Here is an 11,382-nt window from a genome sequence, read left to right as displayed (position 1 = left end):
AGACCTCATGGCGAATCCTCTCCTCAGGGAGACCTCATGGTGAATACCCCTCTCTCTGGTCTCCACCAGAACCCCTCACTGGGATCCAAAGTCTTATCCTAGTCTCTCCTGCCCAGCTACTGGTTGATTAGCACTTTATTAACCAGTCAGAGGTGATGGAAAACAATCTTTTCACATCAGAGACAGGAGGTGCTTGACAATGCCTCTGTCCCATCTGCAACCAAACGTCCAGGCACAGCCATCAGCATCTGAATACACAGTGCACAAAGCCAGCCCCCAACAATTTTTATTATTTTTAATTATGTGTCTGTGTGCACGTGAGCACAGGTGCCCATGGGAAGACGGGGTATTGACTGTCTTGGAGTTGGTTCTAGGCCGTGCGCCACCTGATGTGGGTGCTGGGAACTGAACCCAGGTCCTCTGCAAGGACAGCCAGCTCGTATCCCTTGAACCATGTCCTCAGCTCATGTTGTAGACTTTTAAAATACAATGTTAAAGCACACAGCTACAGAAGCGTGAGTCAAGCAAGAGTGAGTAGAATTCAGGTGTCTGATGTCCTTTTATTATCAAAGAAGAATTTTGCTTGATATACAATGTTATATAGTTCTAAGAGCAAGAAAGGAACTTAAGTGTAGGGTTTAAACTAGTTAAGAGGCACTGATGAATTTGAACCAGACACCGCTCTTAACAAGGAACAAAGAGGAGAGAAAAAGAGATGTAATTGATCAAATGCAAAGACTTTAAGGGAGATGGCAGATTTCATTTCAAATATAATAGCAATTAAGCACAGGAAAGGGGCTGAACATTTAGCTATGCTAAAACCATCACTAGCTACTGAATAGAGACTGCTATTAGTAGGACTTATTGAAGACATAATGAAAAAGATGAAAAATGAAGATATATATGTTGGAGACTACCCCCAAAAGATGGCTCCCAAATGGACCAACCAACCAACCAATGATTTACTTTACTGCAGAACTCCTTCCTGCAGCTAATGAAACTTGACGGTGGGGAAAGGTCCAGTTAGCTAAACAGATGTGGCTTTAATTGATGTGAATCATGAAACTGTGAGTCTCAAGATTGTATGCAGTAGAAGTTGAGGGAACAAAGAGAAAAATCTATAACTTGCCATGTCAGGAGAGCTTATAGGTCCGCATATGTGGTCTTGGCATGTTCAGTTACCAAGTGCATATTCTTTTTAAGCACATGTATTGGATATTAAGTCTAATATGTAATATATATTTAAAGACTAACTATTCCCCAGCCAGGCAATGCTTTCATAGGGGTCCAAGACACTTGTTTGGAACAAGTGCATACATATTATTTGTATAACAAAGAGTGGGCTGGATTGTTTCCACCCAGTGAACTTATGGATGGAGACTTACATTTTTAAGACAAGTGTGAGTATGCGAGCCGGCCCTGCCGAGGATCCTAGTTCATCTTATTAAATTCACACTCCATACTCTGTGTATTGCTCCACCTAATTGAGAGCCAAGGAGAAGCACACTTTTAAGTTTTCCAGTAAATGTCAGTGAAGGATTCAAACCTGCATTTGTATTTTTTTCCTCTGTGCAGTGAATCCATTTCAGAAAGTACTTATCCCTTTGAGACTGGAAGGACGGAGGGAAGTGTGCTTACAGGAGACTCTGTAATGATATTTGGGAGCTGTCTTTCTACAGCGGACAAAGGCTTAAGTATCTGTGATGTAGGAGTGCTACATACTGGGCACCGTAAGTGTGTGAGCTGTCTTGGGAGGGAGGACTGTGTTCTGGAGTGTGAGGATGGCGGAGGAATTGACCCAGCATGCACCCTGCCCACTGGCAACTAAAAAGCCTCTCCCACATGACGTGCTGCTGGAAACCCCTTCCTCTGAGTCCAGGCTCACTGTTCTTACAATGTGTAGCTCTCTAAATGAATCCTGATTTCAAGAGGCAGCCAGTCGCTCATGGTCAAGGGACGTCAAGTGGTACATTCTCTCCACTCTCAAGGTTTTGGAACGTGTGCATCTATTTTACTGCTTAACACAGGGAGAACACGTAGATAAGCCTAATTACATAGTTGCCAATCAATTATTTAAACTTTGTCTAGCATTTCAATGATTAAACTCACGTTACCTTTATCATGTACAGTAATATTTTCTGGCTTGGCTACTTGCTGCACAGTTTCTCTTCCTTTCCATGTCTCCACATCGTCTCCCTAGCCCACAGCTTTGCGCCGACACAGCCATCAGACTCACCTTCTCAAACGAAGATTTATGGAACAGGAGCAGGGCAGCCAGAGGAGTTACGGGGATGAGGAGGGCGTGACAGGATAAAAATGAAGTGTAATGATATACCTGCATGAAAATGTGGCTAGAAAACCCATTCTCAGTATACCAAATTAAAAGAAAAGCTACTGGGGGGGGGGGGTGGGAGATTGCCCAGAGCATCACACACTTGCCGTGGAAGCGTGAGGAGCAGAGCTGGGATCACCAGCACCCACATAAAAGCTGGCTGGGTGGCTGGGTGTGTGGGTGACTGGGTGGGTGGGTGGTGGCTTGCCTGTAATCCCAGCTCTCTGGAAGCAGGGACAGGATCTCAGGAGCAAGATGGCTAACCAGACTAGACAAGCTGGGGGAGCTCTGGCCCCAGTCAGAGACTGCTTCAGGAATAAGGTGAAAAACAACCTCTTTTGCTTTTCTAGAAGACAACCTCTGACCTCCATCTGCGTGTACAGCCCCCATCCGCATGCGCACACATGCACACCATCTCTCCAGCGCAGAGAATCACTGACTTTCCTAGGACTGTCAGGAAAGGCATGAGGTGGCATCCTTTGATTCTAGCCCTGAACCTGAGCCAAGTAATGGAACAAGCCATGAGCAGCAAGCGCGGCAGTTCTCACCTGGTGGGTTGTGACTCTTTGGGAGGGAGTCTTAAGGGTTTATGGAGTTTGTCTAAGGCCATCATAAAACAAAAATATGTACATCATGATTGATAACTAGCAAAACTTCAGTTATGAAGTAGCAACTAAAGTAACTTTATGGTTGGGGGTTACCACAACTTGAAGCATTAGGAAGCTTAAGAACCACAAATCTAGCAGAAGAAAACAACCTTAAGGTGGGAGAGTGCTTGTCACATCTGAGGAAACTAAGAAGTGTGGATGGAACAGAGGAAAGAGGAGTAGCGGGGTGGGAAATGCGGGGTAAAGTATTTGCATAGCATGTGATAGTCCCTGTTAAATCTCCAGCCTTGAGGGAAACCAACTAGCTAACCAACCAGGAACCAACCAACCAACCAGGAACCAACCAACCAACCAGGAACCAACCAACCAAACAACCAACCAGGAACCAACCAACCAACCAACCAACCAGGAACCAACCAACCAACCAACCAACCAGGGACCAACCAACCAACCAGGAACCAACCAACCAACCAACCAACCAGGAACCAACCAACCAACCAACCAGGAACCAACCAGCCAATCAACCAACCAGGGACCAACCAACCAACCAGGAACCAACCAACCAACCAACCAACCAGGAACCAACCAACCAGGAACCAACCAACCAGGAATCAACCAACCAACCAACCAACCAACCAGGAACCAACCAACCAACCAACCAACCAACCAGGAACCAACCAACCAGGAACCAACCAACCAGGAATCAACCAACCAACCAACCAACCAACCAGGACCCAACCAACCAACGAACCAACCAGGAACCAACCAACCAACCAACCAACCAGGGACCAACCAACCAACCAGGAACCAACCAGGAACCTGACAACTAGTTACATATAAGCCAGACACATTTGTAAGTGAATTGATGTCTTTGGATTTTACTCTAAGTGAGGGAGTCGTCTGATGTTTCTGAGCAAAAGAGCAAAACAGTCAGGTTCTTTTCGCTGCTAAGTGGAGCGAATGGGAGAGAGGTGGAGGAAGAAGTAATGATGGAGATTTGAGAAGGATTCAGAGTTAGGAGGCAGTTTGAAAGTAGAAACAAGAATTGTTAATGGACTGAGTATGGGGGTAGCTTGAGCCAAAGGATTTTGGGGTTTGGTGTAGGTACCATTTGTTAAAATGAGGAAACCTAGACAGGATTAAGTTCAGGGAAGATATTAGTAGCTTGCTTTCAGACTCTGGAGGCATGGCTGACTTCCAAGGTCTTGAGATCCATGGATTCTAACAGTGACAAATGATGTTAGATTTTACAGGAATGTTTATAGGCAGAAGTGATGGGGCAGAGAACAGAAGAAATAAAGCTGTTCCTGACAAAAATCCAAAGACAAAATCCCCCAGATAGTCAAGGGATTAAAAAGTAGACCAGTGACAGGCCCAAAGTAGGATCCAGCTCAAGGGGAGGCCCCAACACCTGGCACTATTACTGAGGCTATGGAGCGCTCACAAAAAGGGACCTAGTATAGCTGCCCTCTGAAAGACCCAACAAAGAGCTGAAAAAGTCAGATGCAGATGTTTTCATCCAACCAATGGACAGAAACTGGTGACCCCTGTGGTTGAATTAGGGAAACACTGGAAGAAGCTGAGGAGGAGGGCGACCCTGTAGGAGAACCAGCAGTCTCAATTAACTTGGACCCCTGAGATCTCTCAGACATTGGACCACCAGCCATGCAGCATACACCAGCTGATATGAGGCCCCCAACATATACAGTAGAGGGCTGGTGGGGCTGGGTTCGAAGATGTACCTAACCCTCAAGAGACTGGAGGTCCAGGGAGTGGAGAGGTCTGGTGGAGTGTGGGTGGGGACATCCTTGTGAAGATGGTGGGGAGAGGAGGAGGTATAGGATGGGGAACAGTCGGAGGGTGGACCAGGAAGGGAATAAAATCTGGAGCGTAAAAAAAAAAAAAAAGATTAAATAAAAATTAAAAAAAAAAAGTAAACCAGCTACTTAGCCTTTCTCATATATACTATGATTTGGGGACAAGAAGGATTTTCTTTCTTCCAAAATATTTTCACCAAATTTTAGAAGTCATTTTCCCATGATCATGGTATATTATTTGTACAACAATTGAGTCTCACGATGACATTTTCATGTACATATACAGTGTGTCCTAACTTCATATATAGTACATATACAGTGTGTCCTAACTTCATATATAGTACATATACAGTGTGCCCTAACTTCATATATAGTACATATACAGTGTGCCCTAACTTCATATATAGTACATATACAGTGTGTCCTAACTTCATATACAGTACATATACAGTATGTCCTAACTTCATATATAGTACATATACAGTGTGTCCTAACTTGCTTTCCATTGCTTTGATAAATACCACGGCCAAATGAAACCTAGGGAGAAAGTGGATTATTTAATCTTACAAGTTACAGAACACCATGGAGGGAAGCAGGGACCTGCTGAAACTAAACTAAAGGCAGAAACTAAAGCAGAGGACACAGGAAAATGCCTCGTAGAGATGCCCATAGGCCTACATGGAAAAAGTTTCCTTTTTTCCACATGTGGTGGTTTGGATAGGGATGGCCCCTATAGAGTAATGTGTTGGAATGCTCGGCCCATGGGGAGTGGCACTATTGGGAGACGTGGCTTAGTTGGAGTAGGTGTGGTCTGGGAGGAAGTATGTAACTCTGGGGGTAGGCTTTGAGGTCTTCTATGCTCACACTTTGTCCAGTATAGAAGACAGTCCCTCTCTGCTGCCTGCAGATTAAGATATAGAGCCCCCAGCTCGCAGATTAAGATATAGAGCCCCCAGCTCCTTCTCCAGCACCATGTCTGCCTGGACACCGCCATGCTTCCTGCCTTGGTGTTAACAGACTGAACCTCTGAAATCGTACGCCAGCCCTATTAAATGTTTTCCTTTATAAGAGTTGCCTTGGCTGTGGTGTCTCTTCACAGCAACACTAACTAAGTGACTTAACTAAGACACCAGGTGACTCTAGTTTGTGTCAGACTGATGAACACTATCCCGTGCAGAGAGCAGGTGTTTGTCTCACACCCTCTCCTGTTCCTCCTGTCATCCCCAGTGGCCTCCTTTCTCTTGTCATGCCCCGCCCCTTTCGTTCAAATTTTCCAAATTTAAATCAATTTCATCCCACAACTAGAGAATTAAATCTTGAGAGATGATTCAGCATTCCTGATTTTTTTTTTTTTTGCCAAAGTATAACAGAGCAGAGAGGGAACATGTCCCCACTGTCAAGAGAAACGGGGTGGGTGACACCAAGATCTTACACACGCTCTGGGCCTTGTCCTCTTCATCCTTGTGTCTTAGTGAGAGACACAGAGAGAGAAAGAAAGGATTGCTGACACTCTGAAGAATCTTCTAGGATAATCCATAGAAGGTGAGCACCAAGTCCTAGCTGTTACCAGCATTTTAAAGTCTTCCTGTTTTCCAACTGAAGGAGTGACTTCGAGCTGGCAGAGTCAGGTCTCCCTGGCAGAGATCTGGAGAATGTCTGTAACCATACAAGTCTCCAAAAGTGGCCACTTTTAACTTTAGCCTTTTGTGTGTGATATGTTCTTTTTATTTATTCTTTTCTGATCACCAGAGCCATGTATACTTTTTGCAGGATACTTAAAAGACCTAAAAACTCCAACCAGCAAAAACAATGAAAATTCTTATGAAGTAGATGAACTTCCCAATGTTCCCACACCACTTCCTTCTGGTGCTGCACTCACTTCATCCCTTTGTCCCTGATGTACTCCGAGTTATGTCTGATGCTGATGGCTAACTCACCATCTTTAGTTGAGATGATTTCCTTGACGTAATCTCAGCTTACTTACAATTACCAATACTATGGTGGCAAAGAGTTTTCTTTATCAATATTTTCTAGAAAGTTGCAGATTAAGAATTGAAAAAAAAAAAAAAAACCAGATGTACTTTGTCGTATTGTTTTCCAGAAAGGTTGTTATTGAAGAGGGTCGGGGAGCAGTACTGGATCTGGTGGAAAACACGATCCAATAGTCTTTGCTTCAAAGAAAAAGCCTCCTGGGCAAGGGGCAGCATGAGAATTTGAGTGAGAAGTCTGGCCACAGGTAACTGACAAGTCAGAAATGACCAGCTTGGGAAAACAAGTTTAACAACCTACTTAGCACCTTAGCGTTTTAATGATTCTGGATAGGGATTTTGATTGTAAAATCTCACTGTTTAATGAAAAACATCATAATTGCTGGGCTTAATCCAATCCTTAAAGTACAGCAGGACTGAACAGAAAACCAGAGAAACTAGTGTATTTGGTTATTATTTTGTGAAACTTGTTTTCAGGTGTGTATGTGTATGTGTATGTGTTTGTGTGTGTGTGTATGTGTGTATGTGTGTATGTGTGTGTGTGTGCATGCGTGCTTAAGCATAACCTGATGCATAACCAGAGATAAATAGGCCTTCATGTTCCTTTCCTTAAATACTGCCCTCCATGTAAAATTGTGTCACTGACGATGGGACTCAGCCTGCATTCCACTTCACCTGAGTCTTCTTTCAGTTCTGGTTTTCCAGGAGCCCTGAGGACGGTTCTTTCCCTTTCCTCTTCTCACGTTGCATGGGTTTTGTTATAAAGGCTGATATGGCACCTCTGTCGAACACGGCTAATTATTTCACCGTTCAGTTATCACTACAAACTTGCAAATCTTTTCAGGTTCTTAACTACAACAACGAAGTGCCCGGCTGGTGGCAAGGGGCAATCTGTTGAGTTGGTGTACTGCACATCTTTTGTAGCGTGTCTCTTGTCATGTACAGGGAAGCAGATGTAATGCCGCTTCCACCAGCATCTCTCACTCAATCTCCTCCATGCTAAACAGGCCAGTTAGGCATTAAGTCATGTCTCTGGGTAGCTTAAGTGGAAAGTGTGAACAGAGAAACCACTTTATGTGAGGACAGTCGAAAATTAGATCCCTTCCCCTCCCCGCTCCTCTTCCCCAGGGGAGGGGGCACTTATCAGCCAAGAGCTCGGCGCCCGAACCGTGCGGCGTCCTGAGCTCCAGAGGTTTGCCAGCACGCACGATCTGCGGCGCCGAGAGCTCTTCTCCCCAGATGAATTCTCATAGTATCACAGAAGCGCGCAGCCCCGATCGATACTGGATGGCAGACGTGCTCCCGCCGTCAAGTGTAGGCACAGGGCGGTGGATTTAGCCACCCTGCAGTTCGCTCGCAGCTTCTCATCAGCTCAGTACTGGCAGAGGGACGTTAACCCGTTCCCGCGCGGATTCCCGCCCTGTCGCGGCGGTCGTCCCTCCACTGTCCTCCCGAGGTGGCCGAGCCTTTCAGCGCGACGCCCAGGCGCAGACCCGGTTGGCTCCCGGCGCGTGGCGGGCTGGTGGCTCCTGGCTCCCCAGCCCGAGGTCCTCGAAGGCTGAACTGGGCGCCCCAAGCCCCTTCGTGCCCGCTCGTCTTCCCGGGTCTCAGCCTGGTGCCGCGGAGGCCCCGCCCCGGGACCCGCTCCTACTCCTGATTGGCCGGCGCAGCCCGAGGGGCCCGGCCCGACCCTGCCCGGCGTCTCAGCTATAAAGCCGGCGGCCGCATGCCAGGCTGGGTCCAGCCCTCCTAGCTCCGGGGCTCGCCCGGACACCGGAGCCACCATGCCGAGGGGCTTCCTGGTGAAGCGAACCAAGCGCTCGGGCAGCTCCTACCGCGCGCGCCCGGTCGAACCGCTTTTCCTTCCTCCGGGTCCCCTCGTGGCGCAACCCTCGCCGGGGGAGCCCGGTCGAGGGCTGTTGGGATCCTCCTGCCTAGCACCCACGCAGGACGGCTCCGAGTGGGGCGCGGGTGGCGGCGACGGCCCCGATCCCAGCCCCGCGAGGCCGGCGGGCCCCGAGCTGCGCCGCGCGTTTCTGGAGCGCTGCCTGCGCTCGCCGGTCTCCGCAGAGTCCTTCCCCAGCGCCACCGCCTTCTGCTCCGCGGCGCCCGCGGCCGCGACCTCGGGGGAGCAGTTGGTGCCGCCGCGGGTCCCTGTATCTGTCCCGGTCCCCGTCCCCGTGCCCGCCCCGCAAGGCCTCCAGCGCCGCGGTAAGGGTGTCCCAGGCTGCGCCTCAGCGCCCGCAGCCGTCAGGAAACCTAAGGCGGTGAGGAGGCTGAGCTTCGCAGATGAGGTGACCACATCCCCGGTGCTGGGTCTGAAGATCAAAGAGGAGGAGCCCGGGGCGCCGGCACGGGCTCTGGGCGGCGTCCGCACACCGCTGGGGGAGTTCATCTGCCAGCTGTGCAAGCAGCAGTATGCGGACCCCTTCGCTCTGGCTCAGCACCGCTGCTCCCGCATCGTGCGCGTCGAGTACCGCTGTCCCGAGTGCGACAAGGTCTTCAGCTGCCCCGCGAACCTCGCCTCCCACCGCCGCTGGCACAAGCCACGTTCCACGCCTACCTGCGCCGCGAGTAAACCTCTCCACGCGCCTCTGACCCCTCCAGACCCTTCCCTGGCGGCGGGCAAGGAGAACGGCCGTGTGCAGCGGGCCGATGATCAGCACCCGCAGGTTCCGGACAGCTCCGGGGACGGTCAGCACCGGGACAGCGCCGCGCGCTCCGGCCTACAGGCTCTAGTGCACCCGGAGGCCGCGCGACCCCAGGCTCCCTACCCCGAGGTGATTCTAGGGCGCCACGGGCCCGGGCCGAGCGGTACCAGCTCGGGAGCGACATCCGAGGTCTTCGTGTGCCCATATTGTCACAAAAAGTTCCGTCGCCAAGCCTATCTGCGCAAGCACCTGGGCACCCATGAGACGGGCTCAGCCTGTGCACCAACCCCGGGTTTTGGCTCGGAACGCACGGCCTCACTCACCTTTGCGTGCCCGCTTTGCGGGGCGCACTTTCCGTCCGCAGATATCCGAGAGAAGCACCGGCTATGGCACGCTGTCCGCGAGGAGCTGCTACTGCCCGCCTTGGTCGGAGCTCCCTCGGAAGCGGGCCCCGGGGGGCCATCCGATGGTAGCGCTCAGCAGATTTTCTCCTGCAAGTACTGCCCGTCCACTTTTTTTAGCTCCCCGGGCTTGACGCGGCACATCAATAAGTGCCACCCCTCCGAAAGCCGTCAAGTACTGCTACTGCAGATGCCACTGAGGCCTGGCTGTTGAGGACCAAGGCCTGTCGAGATTTCGAGAATGGCATGGAGAAAACAATTCGGGAACTCCTGTGGGGCTTTCTTCATCTTGCAATTTCCAGTTTCCTTCCCATGCCTTCCCTCTTAAAACTTTCAGTTATGATCTGCCCCAGGAGAGGGCAACAAGATGTAAAACCCCCTCTCTAGAGCAGGTATGTATTTGGCATAAAAATTCGCGGTCAACACTGACAGTTCAAGTCCTCATTTACACTAAAATAGGATTTCCCCTTCCTTAAAACGCTGGAGACCCCACTGGATTCCTCTTGGGTTTGTAGTTCCTATGGAAAATCGCAGTGAACGCCTGCAAGTCTGTCTACACAAGGTTCTACCTAAAGTGGTAGTCACCAACGTTTTTTCCTTTTGCCACCACAGGCACTTATGTCGGTTCTGTCTCAATAGGGTCAGATTTTTTTTCTCCTGGTATATTCTGTGAATCAAGCTTTGTGACTGACGTCAAACCTGAAGGGAAGGAAGACTCAGACTCATGTAAATGGACAGGAAATATGAGAATGTTGCTGTCTGGTGTGATAATGTCCCTGGAACTTTCTTTCCTTAATTGAATGTATTAGTCCCTTCTTTTAAATTAGGCTTCGGAGGCAGGGACAGTGTTGCTTAATGAGAAGGCATTGGTGTGCCCTCTCAAGTTTACTATTTTATGTGCTGCATTAGGAGAAGCTACTTAAAAATTTTCTTTACATAACTTTAAAAAATACAATACTCATTCCTAAAGTGTGAACATTTTTACAGCAAGGTTTCACTTAGATTATGTGATGGTTATGCAGTAAATCTGCTGCATACTGCATCATAAACTGTTCGACCTAGGGGAGATGTTACTGCAATCCACCATGAACTGAATGGCAATTTACTCAATATTTTGTATTTTCTTTTCAGGATTAACTTTTGAATTTCTTTTTGTAAATCATACTCAGTGTGTATTCTATAACTACTGCCTCAATAGTCAGATTCTGGGACACTGGCAGAGTGTTCTTTGACAAATAGATTTGTAAGAATGATTCCGCCAAATAAATGTATGCAGACTAGGCTTGTTTTATTCTGTCTTAAGAAATGGTTGAATACAGTGTATTTTTAAAGACACATTTCTTACTTCCCCAGTATTTTCCTTTAGATTTCGAGGGTCCTATTTTGACAGAATACAAAGGCAGGAGATATTATATCTTGCAAATGAATATAATAGTGCTGAAATGGGAATTCCTCCTTTGAAGTCTAGCTGCAGACTACAGTGGCTCCATGCAAGAGAGAATATGAACTTTTTTTTTTTTTAACTCTTCAGAATACCCCACAATGAATGCAACAGAGAACAGGTTTTTTTTTTTTTTTTTTTAAG

At 48.2% G+C, this 11,382-nt stretch overlaps 1 protein-coding gene across 1 annotated transcript; it reads left to right on the top strand.

Annotated features, from left to right (window-relative positions):
• Window positions 1–8,529: 8,529 nt before the first annotated feature.
• On the top strand, window positions 8,530–10,011 carry Insm2 (INSM transcriptional repressor 2). The gene has a single exon (XM_052184729.1). It carries the CDS (start codon window positions 8,530–8,532, stop codon window positions 10,009–10,011), a length of 1,482 nt encoding a protein of 493 aa, XP_052040689.1.
• Window positions 10,012–11,382: the final 1,371 nt, after the last annotated feature.

This window comes from Apodemus sylvaticus, chromosome 6 (assembly GCF_947179515.1).
Source record: "Apodemus sylvaticus chromosome 6, mApoSyl1.1, whole genome shotgun sequence".
NCBI lineage: Eukaryota > Metazoa > Chordata > Mammalia > Rodentia > Muridae > Apodemus > Apodemus sylvaticus.
This window is presented reverse-complemented; position numbering and strand designations above follow the sequence as displayed.

Coding starts and splice junctions, on each gene's coding strand:
- Insm2 (XM_052184729.1), top strand. CDS start 8,530: ATGCCGAGGGGCTTCCTGGTGAAGCGAACCAAGCGCTCGGGCAGCTCC.